Source organism: Salmo salar, chromosome ssa13 (assembly GCF_905237065.1).
Source record: "Salmo salar chromosome ssa13, Ssal_v3.1, whole genome shotgun sequence".
NCBI classification, from domain to species: Eukaryota; Metazoa; Chordata; class Actinopteri; order Salmoniformes; family Salmonidae; genus Salmo; species Salmo salar.
In genome coordinates, this window is record NC_059454.1 from 80,950,734 (window position 1) to 80,965,030 (window position 14,297).

General features: G+C 44.2%; 1 protein-coding gene across 4 annotated transcripts in view; it reads right to left on the reverse strand.

Moving 5' to 3' along the window:
- LOC106567929 (glycerophosphodiester phosphodiesterase domain-containing protein 5) overlaps nt 1-14,297 on the reverse strand; it is a 56,605-nt gene that overhangs the window by 26,473 nt on the left and 15,835 nt on the right. For all 4 annotated transcript variants that reach the window (XM_014137832.2, XM_014137830.2, XM_014137829.2 and 1 more), the window contains exon 2: nt 6,816-6,993. In XM_014137832.2, the coding sequence (XP_013993307.1) occupies nt 6,816-6,935 (120 nt within the window). In that variant the 5' untranslated portion in view covers nt 6,936-6,993. The remainder of the gene's footprint in view (nt 1-6,815; nt 6,994-14,297) is intronic.

The window sequence follows — 14,297 nt, forward strand, 5'->3', positions numbered from 1 at the left end:
TGATGTGATGACGCTGCTCGCGCTTGCTCTAGTGCGCACTGAGTGCTAGCTATCGGCTCTATAAAGCAGATGGCAACCACCATGAAACGGGGTATGTGAACGTGAGTATATAACGTTTAAAACAATGGGTATCTATCTTGGACTATAACTCAAAAGACTTGACCCATCACCTTATGCATTACTTCCCCACAGTGGCAAGAAGTGACATCTCAAAAAACACCAAAACTATACAAAACATAAATGGCTCCTAGCCTCCCACACATAGGCTACTTTCTGTCCCTAACACTAAAACTGAAACCAAATAACATAAAAACTAAATAGAAATGTTTTTATAAAACTTAAACTAACTAAAAACGAGTAAATCAGATCTGAAAACTGACTGAAACTAAACTGAATTTCAAAGAAAAATCTTGAAACTAATAGAAATATATACTAATATAAAAACACAAAACTACAATAACCTTGGTGTGCATGTGTGTGTGACTAGATTCTGCTTTGTAAATGAAGAGAGGGAAAGCAGGCGTGCGGCTGTGTGTTCCTATTTTTCCTCTTGGTCAGCACTTCATTAATGCCCCGCTTACACATTCCCTAACTGGCCTAATTTATGGACAACCTACTGAGTCTTTATAGTCCAATGACAAGTCAAATACAGCAGGAGTGGCTGTAATACTCCAGTCTGCGTCACACACAGCTGGGAGTCTGGGTCAAAGCATTAGATTAAAACACCTCATTGACTTCTACACTAAGCTTTTGGCTGCCAATGCCTGCCATAAAGCTAAAACTTTACAATGAGCAGACCACTATTTACAGAACAATGAATTTGAGTTGCATTTCATAACAAGACAATAACTGTATTTTGGAAAGTATTATTTTGAATCAACTGAATAATGTCTGTCTGTCTTTCTTTATGTATGTATGTTTGGAAAATTGTTCAAATATTCCTGAGGTGTGATCAGGTTTCAATACAGGATGGGCAGAACTGTGTCTTGCTAGCCATTTAAAAGGAGTTTAGCGTTATAGTTCACACTGACCTCTATACCTATGCACACTACTCGCTGCCTCCCTCTAACATTTTACAGAGAGCTGACAGGTATAACCCTATATTACTTGTTATATGCATATATGAACTATAATGTCTTATTATAAGGCGTATAATACTGTGTTATTTCTCTCTATGAAGCCTAAGGCAGAGGTCATACAGGCAGGCTCTTGCCTTGCAGGCTGACTGATATTGTTGTGCCCCATCTCACACGTGTCAGGTTACTGTATCTCAGTCAAGTTTCCTTTGTCACTGTTTTTTCCCTGCAGGTGATACTGTATGTCACCTGACTTTGTTTTGCTTACAAACAAGCCTCTACCGCTGCCATAATCTCACTAACAAATTTGTTGGAAAATCATCCATCACCCACCCATGGTCTGAATAAGGCAGTTCTTCAATAAACAGACTTCAAACTAAACTAGCATATGGAATGGATTTAAGATGGTCATACCATGGATCATTTAGCTATTTTATTTAGAATTGTAGGACCAATGTAGGTATAAAAAAATAAACATATATATATAAGTCTGTTTAAATATACAATTTGGCCTTGTCTTCTATAGCCCATAAATGCATTGAATAACACATTCCCAAATGGCAAAACATACAGTCAAAAAAAATAAATCATAAGGAATAAGGGTTTGAAGTGTCTGGAAATATAAGGAAGCTCAGGAATATGCAGTGAACTAAAATATAAACGCAATATGCAAAGTGTTGGTCCCATGTTTGACGAGCTAAAGTAAAAGATCCCAGAAATCTCCATTTGCATAAAGAAGCTTATTTCTAAAAGAAATTGTGCACACATTTGTTTAAATCCCTGTTAGTAAGCATTTCTCCAAGATAATTCATCCACCTGACAGGTGTGGCATATCAAGAAGCTGATTAAACAGCATGATCATTACACAGACAATAAAAGGCCACTCTAAAATGTGCAGTTTTGTCGCACAACACAATGCCACGGATGTCTCAAGTTTGAGAGAGCGTGCAATTGGCATGCTGACTGCAGGAATGTCCACCATGTTAATTTCTCTACCATAAGCCACTCCCAACTTTGTTTTAGAGAATTTGGCCAACCGGCCTCACAACCACAGACCACGTGTATGGCGTTGTTTGGGCCAGCGGTTTGCTGAGGTCAACCTTGTGAACAGAAAGCCCAATGGTGGCGGTGGGGATATGGTATGAGCAGGCATAAGTTACAGACAATGAGCACAATTGCATTTTATCAATGGCAATTTGAATGCAGAGAGATACCATGATGAGATCCTGAGGCCCATTGTCGTGCCATTCATCCGCTGCCATCACCTCATGTTTCAGCATGATAATGCATGGCCCCATGTCACAAGGATCTGTACACAATTCTTGGAAGCTGAAAAGGTCCCAGTTCTTCCATGGCCTGCATACTCACCAGACATGTCACCCATTGAGCACGTTTGGGATGCTCTGGATCGATGTGTACGACAGCGTATTCCAGTTCCTTCTAATATCCAGAAACTTCGCACACCCATTGAAAAGGAGTGGGACAACATTCCACAGGCCACAATCAATAGCCTTATCAACTTTATGCGAAGGGTGATGTGTCGCGCTGCATAAGGCAGTATCTGGTGGTCACACCAGATACTGACTGGTTTTATGATCCACGCCCCTACCTTTTTTTAAAGGTATCTGTGACCAGCAGATGCATATCTGTATTCCCAGTCATGTGAAATCCATAGATTAGGTTCTAATTAATTTATTTCAATTGACTGATTTCCTTACATGAACTAGCTCAGTAAAATCTTTGAAATTGTTGCATGTTGCGTTTATATTATTGTTCAGTACATATAAATATATGTATTTTTTTACACGTATTTAACCCCTTTATTTGGAGCACGAAATACTTCCAAACTTCCTGGTACTGGAAGAACACCATCGTGTTCGTGGGAGTCTCATCTTTCCATCAAGTGGTTATATTAGTTTGTAGGCCTGTCACGTCCTGGCCAGTATATAAGGTTAATTGTTTTGTAGTTTGGTCAGGGCGTGGCAGGGGGTATTTGTTTTATGTGGTTCGGGGTGGTGTGTTTGTGTAAAGGGTGTTTGATTTAGTAATTCCGGGTTTTGGTTTATGTTTAGTTAATTCTATGGTTAGTCTAGGTTGTGTGTTTCTATGTTTGGTTGATTGGGGTTGGGACTCTCAGTTGAAGGCAGGTGTTGTCTATCTGCCTTTGATTGAGAGTCCCATATATTAGGGTGTGTTTGTATGTGTGATTTGTGGGTGATTGTTCTGTGTTTCGCCTTGTGCCTTACCAGACTGTTTTTGTTGATCGTTCGTGTTTTGTTATTTTGTATGTTCGTTTTGAAGATAATTAAAAATCAAGATGAGCATTCACGTACCTGCTGCGTATTGGTCCTCATTCACCGACAACAACCGTGACAGAATCACCCACCACCAAAGGACCAAGCAGCAGAGGAAGGAGCAGACGGAGTTCGAGTTGGACTGGCGGGAGAAGTGGACTTGGGAGGAAGTTCTGGACGGGGCCGGACCTTGGCACCAGGCTGGGGATTATCGACGCCCGCAGTGGGAAATTGAGGCAGCCAAGGCAGAGAGGCGGTGGTACGAGGCCAAGTACGCGCTGAAGGAGAAGCACGAGAGGCACCCCCAAGAAAATTTTTGGGGGGGGCACACGGGTAGTTTGGCTAGGCGTAAGAAGAGCCGGAAGCCAGCTACTCGTGGTTATATGGAGGAGCGTATGGGGTGGAGAGCGCTATGTTTCGCTGAGGAGCGCACTATCTCACCCATACGCACGCACAGTCCGGTGCGCGTTATTCCAGCCCCTCGCAGGTGCCGTGCTAGAGCGGGCATCCAGCCTGGTAGGAGGATGCCTGCGCAGCGCATCTGGTCGCCGGTACGCCTCCGAGGACCAGGCTACCCAACTCCCGCTCTACGCACGGCTACCATCAGGCCCCTGCACAGCCCAGTCTGCCCTGTACGAGCACCCCGCTCGTACAGGGCTACTAGTTCCATCCAGCCAAGGCGGGTTGTGCAGGAGGTAAGATCTAGACCGGCTGTGCGCCTCCATAGCCCTGGGTTTCCAGCTCCTGTCTCTCGTGCGGACCCGGAAGTGCGTCAACCCAGTCCGTCTCGTCCTGTTCCCGCTCCCCGCACTAGCCTGGAGGTGCGTGTACATAATCTGGTAAGCCCAGTACCAGCACCACGCACCAGGCTACAAGTGCGTCAACCCAGCCTCGCCAGTCAACAGTCTTCATCAGAGCTGCCCGCCAGTCAACAGTCATCGTCAGAGCTGCCCGCCAGTCAACAGTCATCGTCAGAGCTGCCCGCCAGTCAACAGTCATCGTCAGAGCTGCCCGCCAGTCAACAGTCATCGTCAGAGCTGCCCGCCAGTCAACAGTCATCGTCAGAGCTGCCCGCCAGTCAACAGTCGTCAGAGCTGCCCGCCAGTCAACAGTCGTCAGAGCTGCCCGCCAGTCAACAGTCGCCAGAGAGGTCAGACTGCGCTGAACTGCCGGAGTGGCCAGACTGCGCTGAACTGCCGGAGTGGCCAGACTGCGCTGAACTGCCGGAGTGGCCAGACTGCGCTGAACTGCCGGAGTGGCCAGACTGCCCTGAACTGCCGGAGTGGCCAGACTGCCCTGAACTGCCGGAGTGGCCAGACTGCCCTGAACTGCCGGAGTGGCCAGACTGCCCTGAACTGCCGGAGTGGCCAGACTGCCCTGAACTGCCGGAGTGGCCAGACTGCCCTGACTGTCCCGAATTGCCAGACTGCCCAGACTGTCCCGAATTGCCAGACTGCCCAGACTGTCCCGAATTGCCAGACTGCCCAGACTGTCCCGAATTGCCAGACTGCCCAGACTGTCCCGAATTGCCAGACTGCCCAGACTGTCCCGAATTGCCAGACTGCCCAGACTGTCCCGAATTGCCAGACTGCCCAGACTGTCCCGAATTGCCAGACTGCCCAGACTGTCCCGAATTGCCAGACTGCCCAGACTGTCCCGAATTGCCAGACTGCCCAGACTGTCCCGAATTGCCAGACTGCCCAGACTCTCCCGAATTGCCAGACTGCCCCGACTGCCCCCCGGCGATGCAAGACTGGCCCGACTGCCCCTCGGCGATGCCAGAGTGGCTCGACAGCCTGGAACGGCCGGAACCAGAGCCACCTCCAGAAATAGGTGGGTTGGGGAGGGGGGGTGTCGCACAGTGCCGTCGTTGACGGCAGCCACCCTCCCTTCCCTCCCTTTAGAAAAGGGGACTTTTGTTGGTGTTGCTTGGGGTTATTTTTTTGTTAAGGTGCTTCTGGGGTAGCACCTTTAAGGGGGGGTACTGTCACGTCCTGGCCAGTATATAAGGTTAATTGTTTTGTAGTTTGGTCAGGGCGTGGCAGGGGGTATTTGTTTTATGTGGTTCGGGGTGGTGTGTTTGTGTAAAGGGTGTTTGATTTAGTAATTCCGGGTTTTGGTTTATGTTTAGTTAATTCTATGGTTAGTCTAGGTTGTGTGTTTCTATGTTTGGTTGATTGGGGTTGGGACTCTCAGTTGAAGGCAGGTGTTGTCTATCTGCCTTTGATTGAGAGTCCCATATATTAGGGTGTGTTTGTATGTGTGATTTGTGGGTGATTGTTCTGTGTTTCGCCTTGTGCCTTACCAGACTGTTTTTGTTGATCGTTCGTGTTTTGTTATTTTGTATGTTCGTTTTGAAGATAATTAAAAATCAAGATGAGCATTCACGTACCTGCTGCGTATTGGTCCTCATTCACCGACAACAACCGTGACAAGGCCAAACCGTTCGGACGCTACAAACGTTTTTGTGAGAAGACTACCGGTCTGTCAAACAGCACTGTCGCACTGCCACTTCCCATTACAGATGCAGAACACCAACATAGGCGGATGTGGTGCATTGAGACGCGGCCCATATCTCTAGCTGAAACAGACTGATTTTTATGGGGATTTTTATATTATGTTAATTGGATTGACTTAAAGCAGCCAGTCCATAAACATTTGAACGTCAGACAGTAACCTGTTTGTCAAAGATCATTCTGGTTTAAACATGTTGATTCCACTTAGGTACATGGAGCTAAATCAGGTATGCTGCAGTAATGTTAATGACAGCCTAATAAACAGTCTGGCCCAGTTTTTTTCCTACATCCTGTACACACACGCACAAACACACAGACACACCACACACACATGCATGCATGCACAAACACACTCACACACACAAATACTAATTGTGCTTATGAAGGTCTATCAATCCCTATATTGGTAATTCATCATTACCATTGATGTTTTGCAGTCTCCTGCTGCTCAGTAGATGTCAGATGAGGAGATCCAAAGCGTTTTCTTTTGAGCTCAACGCATAGTTAAGCAGCATTAGCACAGATTCTGTTTGGGCCTCAATCCATGTGGGTAAATAGATATTATGACTAACGGTCATTCAGTGCATCTACTGGTTATTAGTGATGGGGGGAGAAAAAAAAAATCTATACAGTTAATATCACAACATTATTTTGTAGGTAGCATTAGCTAGTGCTAGTTGGCTGTACCTACGCCCAAAACTCCGGTATTTTTCATCCTATAGCTTGTTTAATAATGTAATTTGACTGATTGAGGACTAGAGTGGTCCTCCGTAACAAGTCCAGGCATGTTGCCAGCAGGTGTATTTAAAGGTCAGGACAATCTAGCTCTCAGACATTCCACTGATTTGTATGACTAGAGAATGTACAAATACACCTACAATTTTTCCACAACAGAACATCTTGACATTTGCAGAAGTCTTGTCTCTCACCTTGGAGCTGTCGTCATGTGAACGCTGGTAGCGTTTCCAGCGGCAGCCATAGATCCCAGTGAGGAAGGACAAACACAGCTGCTTCTCATAGACCTGCTGCAAGGGTTGGTGCTTCACCATGCTCCTTCAGCCTCGGCTCGCCACCGGTCCGCTAGCATTCCACACTGAACAAGGAAGCCTGCAGGAGAAGAAGACCGAAACATCTTGAAGATAATTAAAACTGGAGATATCATTTGGAGAGAATAAAGTAACTTGAAGGAAGATAAAGGAGTGTTTGTGTGGAATACCATTTATTATATTTTCCAGCTACTCAACATGATGACTGTCTTTCCAGTAACTGAACTCCATGGTGATTGTTGTGATGAACAACAGGAACCCTATAAAATCTTAAAACATGCATGAATATTCAGTGCCTTAGTCATGTAACTGGGGTAGTCGGATTGTGGATCAGTGTATTGGTTTCTTTATCTTTACTCATGGTTACTCTGCCACCCGAAGCCTCCAACCATCCTATGATTAATGAGTTCTTGGCAACCAAGCACACATCAGCACATTTCAAAATGGCCTGTTAAAAGAATAGCCTGCTCGAGAAAGAGGCCCATTATGTTCAGCTCCCATTTGCCTCATGCTTTTTAAAATGTTGGTTGTCTTGGTTGCGTTTAAAAATGTCCTCTTGGCAAAGATAGCTTTTTCATGCCCCTTTGGAGAACAAGGAAACCTTTCCTCAAATCACTGACACTTCTGTTCTGGAGTCGCTGTCTATCATTTGTTTTATTACTCTCTGGTTCAACATTTTCATCTTGACAGTCATTTAAACAACAGTACACAGCATTACGTAAACAATACCTTTGAAAGTGTCTCAATGCAACTACTGTAGTATGAACCTTCCTCATGGCTTCATAATACTTAGACACAACCAATGGGTCAATTGTCTCCAGTTGCAAAACAAGAGTCGATTTTGTGAAACATTGACCTTCAGTTCTCTTTCTAACTGCTCTCGATGGTGCAGCTGCATAACCTAATAGGCTTTGTCGTGCTCTGTCTTGGTGTGTTAGGACCATAATAGTTTGTTGGTGATGTGGACACCAAGGAACTTGAAGCTCAACCTGCTACACTACAGCCCCGTTGATGAGAATGGGGGCATGCTCGGTCCTCCTTTTCTTGTAGTCCACAATCATCTCCTTTGTCTTGATCACATTGAGGGAGAGGTTGTCATCCTGGCACCACATGGCCAGGTCTCTGACCTCCTCCCTATAGGCTGTTTCATCGTTGTCGGTGATCAGGCCTACCACTGTTGTGTCATCGGCAAACTTAATGATGGTGTTGGAGTCGTGCCTGGCCGTGCAGTCATGAGTGAACAGGGAGTACAGGAGGGGACTGAGCATGCATCCCTGAGGGGCCCCCGTGTTGAGGATTGGCGTGACGGATGTGTTGTTACCTACCCTTACCACCCGGGGACAAATAGAATACAGTATATACATTTGAAAATGAGTAAAGCAATGAGAAATTGGAGAGGTGCCCTGAAATAGTAGGTAAAACATATTCACATATGAACGAAAAGCTGGATAAAGCAGCCTAGTCCCATAATAAAAGAGTGAACAATCTCAAGTTGCAGCCTTCTCAATTATTGTGATAAATTCTTATTACAATAAATTATTTATGTTGTGTGACTAGGAAAGGAAATCATACTATATATCTGTAGGACTGAAACACATCATCCATCCTCTGGCAACTCTCTTGATACTGAGGACCAATACCATGTTTTAATGGACAAAATGACAAATAAATGTCCTTTCAATTCAACACATATCAAGCCAAACCCAACCTCAGCACCCAGAACCAAATCAGCTGAGGCTGTCATGAGAGACTACGCCTAACCACATGTGATGTACTTTCCAACATTCAATGAAAGTATTAATTACATGTAAAACAGAACATGATTGCACTTTTTGTCTATTATCTCATCTACAGTGTATTCGGAAATTATTCAGACCTCTTGACTTTTTCCAAATGTTTTCCTCATCAATCCCCACATACCCCATAATGACAAAGCGAAAACAGGTTTTTAGATTTTTATGTACAAATGTATAAAAAAATGTAAAACAGTAAAACCTTATTTACATAAGTATTCAGACCTTTTGCTATGAGACTCGAAATTGAGCTCAGATGCATCCTATTTCCATTGATCATCCTTGAGATGTTTCTACAACTTGATCGGAGTCCACCTGTGGGAAATTCAATTAATTGGACATGATTGGGAAAGGCACACGTCTGTCTATATAAGGTCCCACAGTTGACAGTGCAAGTCAGAGCAAAAGGAATTGTCTGTAGAGCTCCGAGACAGGATGTGTCGAGGCACAGATCTGGGGAAGGTTACCAAAACATTTCTGCAGCATTGAAGGTCCCCAAGAACACAGTGGCCTCCATCACTCTTAAATGGAAGATGTGTGGAACCACCAAAACTCTTCGGCGGATAAGGGCCTTGGTCAGGGAGGTGACCAAGAACCTGATGGTCACTCTGACAGAGCTCCAGAGTTCCTCTGTAGAGATGGGAGAACCTTCCAGAAGGACAACCATTTCCACAGCACTCCACCAATCAAGCCTTTATGGTAGAGTGACCAGATGAAAGCCACTCCTCAGTAAAAGGCACATGACAGCACGCTTGGAGTTTGCCAAGAGGCACCTAAAGACTCTCAGACCATGAGTACCAAGATTGTCTTTTCTGACGAAACCAACACTTTGGCCTAACTACCAAGCTTCACATCTGAAGTAAAGTTGGCACCATCCCTATGGTTATGGCAGCATCATGCTGTGGGGATGTTTTCAGGGACTGGGAGACTAGTCAGGATGGAGGGAAAGATATACTTTGCTCCGTTCATAGAGATCCTTGATGAAAACCTGCTCCAGAGTGCTCAGGACCTCAGACTGGGGCGAAGGTTCTCCTTCCAACAGGACAACAACCCTAAGCACACAGCCAAGACAATGCAGGAGTGGCTTCGGGACAAGTCTCTGAATGTCCTTGATTGCCCCAGCCAGAGACCGAACTTGAACCTGATCGAACATCTCTGGAGAGACCTGAAAATGGCTGTGCAGCACCACTCCCCATCCATCCTGGCCGAGCTTGAGAGGATCTGCAGAGAAGAATGGGAGAAACTCTCCAAATACAGGTTTGCCAAACTTGTAGTGTCATACTCAAGAAGACTCAAGGCTGTAATCGCTGCCAAAGGTGCTTCTACAAAGTACTGAGTAAAGGGTCTGAATACTTATGTAAATGTGATATTTTATTGACAGCTGACCCTTACCTACTGACTCTTACCTTAACCCTAATCTTAACCTAACCTTAACGCAAACAAATTTGGAAATTATATATTAGTTTGCATGTCAGCCACATGTCCTTAGTTTTTCCCTACCTCAAGCTGAAAATCAATCTTACATGAGAACATACGGTATCAATCATTGCCAAAAGCTCCATTTCCACTATCTCCTTCACTCTGTTGATTTATCAAATCAATGCTACCATGCCAACCTAAACGAGATAAGCACGGAAATATTGATTGGTCTTTTTAATCACACCAGTGGACCGGGTGAGCGTCAGTGTTCTCTCAGTGAATGGCTGTCAGATGAAGACATAGAACAGTGACAGGAGCCCATTTCCTGGTTAATCTTCCCAGACAAAGAGAGCAGTGAATTTCCCCCTGTTCTTTATCTCCTAACAGACTGACCGATTCTCAGAACGGAGAGATAGAGAGAGTGAGATTGAAAACGTGAGTGGCTGGCAGCTCCAGCTGTATTATCTGGTTTCCTCAGCTCAGCTGTGTTTGTGTAAAGCTACTGTGCCAGGTCCACTGTTTCCATGACGCTGGAACGAGCTCCGTATCAGCCTTTCACAGATCTAGCCTGGTCCAGGAATAGGGTGTATTCAAGAAATAAGATTGATGCTTTATTGAGTAATGACCATATAAACCAGTGGAGGCTCTTCAGATGAGAATGTGGAGGAGCATCCTCCTCTGTTTAATTAATTATTGCCACCGGGGTCCACAGGTGTAACTGCTAAACTGTTTGCTGACTGTACACTGTACTGCATGATTGTAGCGGGTTTACTAACGAGTTAGTTCTAGTAGCTATGTTGACTATGATGTTAGCTAATATAGAGACAACAATGTAGGCTGTGTGTAGCGGTTAGTGGTTATGATATGAAGGTTTGGCTTGGAAAGGTTTTTTCACCTGGTCACAGACAGCTGATGTGTTGTACACTGAAGTCTACAAGCAAAGTTAAAAGGTAAGAGGAGGAAAGCGTGTAGATGTGAGAAGGGATTATACAATGAGCAAAATTATTATGCTGTTTGTATGTGGCTGCTATGAAAGTGAACTGTGTTTGCGTGTGATCAGGGGTGTATTCATTCCACCGAGTTTGTTGAAAACATATCTTAAGCGGAAGCAAACGGAACAAAACGGAGATAAACATACACTAACTATACTGAACAAAAATATAAATGCAAAATGCAACAATTTCAATGATTTTACTAAGTTACAGTTCATAGTAGGAATCAGTCAACTGAAATAAATGCATTAGGCCCTAATCTATGGATTTCACATGACTGGGAATACAGATATGCATCTGTATTCCTATGACTGTACCAGATAAGGTATCTGTATCTGTACAGACACCTTAAAGAAAATGGGCCCCACAATGGGCCTCAGGATCTCATTGCGGCATTTTTTGTGCATTCAAATTGATATTCGATAAAATGCAATTGTGTTCGTTGTCCGTAGCTTATGCCTGCCCATATCATAACCCCACCGCAACCATGGGGCACTCTGTTCACAATGTTTACATCAGCAAACCGCTTGCCCACATGATGCCATACACATGGTCTGCGGTTTTGAGGCCAGTTGGACGTACTGCCAAATTCTCTAAAACAATGTTAAAGGCGGCTTATGTTAGAGAAATGAACAATCAATTCTCTGCCAACAGCTCTGTTGGACATTTCTGGAGTCAGCATGCCAATTGCATGATCCCTCAAAACTTGTGACATCTTTGGCATTGTGTTGTGTGACAAAAATGCACATTTTAGTCTGGCCTTTTATTGTCCCCAGCACAAGGTGCACCTGTGTAATTATCATGCTGTTTAACCAGCTTCGTGGTATGCCACACCTGTTAGGTGGATGGATAATCTTGGTAAAGGAGAAATGCTCACTAACAGGTATGTAAACATTTTAGAGAAATAAGCTTTTTTGTACACATTTCTGGGGTCTTTTATTTTAGCTCATGAAACATGGGACCAACACTTTACATGTTGCGTTTATATTTTTGTTCAGTGTACATTACCAAAAGTATGTGGACACCTGCTTGTTGTAAAATCTCATTCCGCTCAGCCACAAGAGCATTAGTGAGGTCGGACAATGATGTTGGGTGATTAGGCCTGGCTTACAGTTGGCTTTCCAATTCATCCCAAAGGTTTCGATGGGGTTGGTCAGGGCTCTGTGCAGGCCAGTCAAGTTCTTCCACACCGATCTCGACAAACAATTTCTGTATGGATCTCGCTTTGTGCACAGGGGCATTGTAATGCTGAAATAGGAAAGGGCCTTCCTCAAACTGTTGCTACAAACTTGGAAGAACAGAATTGTCTAGAATGTAATTGTATATTGCAGGGTTAAGATTTCCCTTCACTGGAACTAAGGGATCTAGCCCGAACCATGAAAAATAGCCCAAGACCTTTATTCCTCTTCCAGCAAACTTTACAGTTGGCACTATGCATTTGGGAAGGTAATATTCTCCTGGCTTCCGCCAAACCCAGATTCGTCTGTCAGACTGCCAGATGGTGAAGTGTGTTTCATCACTCTAAAGAACACATTTCCACTAATCCAGAGTTCAATGTCGGTGAGCTTTACAGCACTTCAGCTGATGCTTGGCATTGTGCATGGTGATCTTAGGCTTGTGTGCGGATGCTCGGCCAACAGTTCTTGTGCTGACATTGCTTCCAGAGACAGTCTGAAAGTCGTTAGTGAGTGTTGCAACTGAGGATGGATGATTTTTACGAGCTATGCGCTTCAGCACTCGGCGGTCCCATTCTGTGAGCTTGTGTGGCCTACCAATTCGCGGCTGAGCCATGTTGCTCCTAGACGTTTCCACTTCACAATAACGACATTTACAGTTGACCGGAGAAGCTCTAGCAGGGCAGAAATTTGACGAACTGACTTGTTGGAAAGGTGGTATCCTAGGACGGTGCCACGTTGAAAGTCATTGAGTACTTCAGAAAGGCCATTCCACTGCCAATGTTTGTTTAAGGAGATTGCATGGCTGTGTGCTCAATTTTATACAGCTGTCAGCAACAGGTGTGGCTGAAATAGCCGAATCCACTAATTTGAAGGGGTGTTCACATACTTTTGCATACACAGAGCATTTGGAAAGAATTCAGACCCCTTCACTTTTTCCACATTTTGTTACGTTATTCGAAAATGGAATACATTAAAAAAAATCTTCATCTATTTACACACAATACCCATAATGACAAAGTGAAAACAGGTTATTAGTAAAATTTTGCACATTCATAAAAAATAAGAATACCTTATTTACATACAGTTGTCGTCGGAAGTTTACATACAACTTTGCCAAATACATTCACAATTCCTGACATTTAATCAGAGTAAAAAGTCCCTGTCTTAGGTCAGTTAGGATCACCACTTTGTGTGAAATGTCAGAACAATAGTAGAGAGAATGATTTATTTCAGCTTTAATTTATTTCAAGTTTACATACACTCAATTAGTATTTGGTAGCATTGCCTTTAAATTTAAATTGTTTAACTTGGGTCAAACATCTCGGGTAGCCTTCCACAAGCTTCCCACAATACGTTGGGTGAATTTTGGCCCATTCCTCCTGACAGAGCTGGTGTAACTGAGTCAGGTTTGTAGGCCTCCTTGCTCGCACACGCTTTTTCAGTTCTGCCAACAAATGTTCTATGGGATTGAGGTCAGGGCTTTGTGATGGCCACTCCAATACCTTGACTTTGTTGTCCTTAAGCCATTTTGCCACAACTTTGGAAGTATGCTTGGGGTCATTGTCCACTTGGCATATCCATTTGCGACCAAGCTTTAACTTCCTGACTGATGTCTTGAGATGTTGCTTCAATATATCCACATAATTTTTCTACCTCATGATGCCATCTATTTTGTGAAGTGCACCAGTCCCTCCTGCAGCAAAGCACCCCCACAACATGATGCTGCCACCCCGTGCTTCATGCTTGGGATGGTGTTCTTCGGCTTGCAAGCTTCCCCCTTTTTCCTCCTAACATAACAATGGTCATTATGGCCAAACAGTTATTATTGTTTCATCAGACCAGAGGACATTTCTCCAAAAAGTACAATCTTTGTCCCCATGTGCAGTTGCAAACCGTAGTCTGGCTTTTTTATGGTGGTTTTGGAGCAGTGGCTTCTTCCTTGCTGAGCAGCCTTTCAGGTTATGTCGATATAGGACTCGTTTT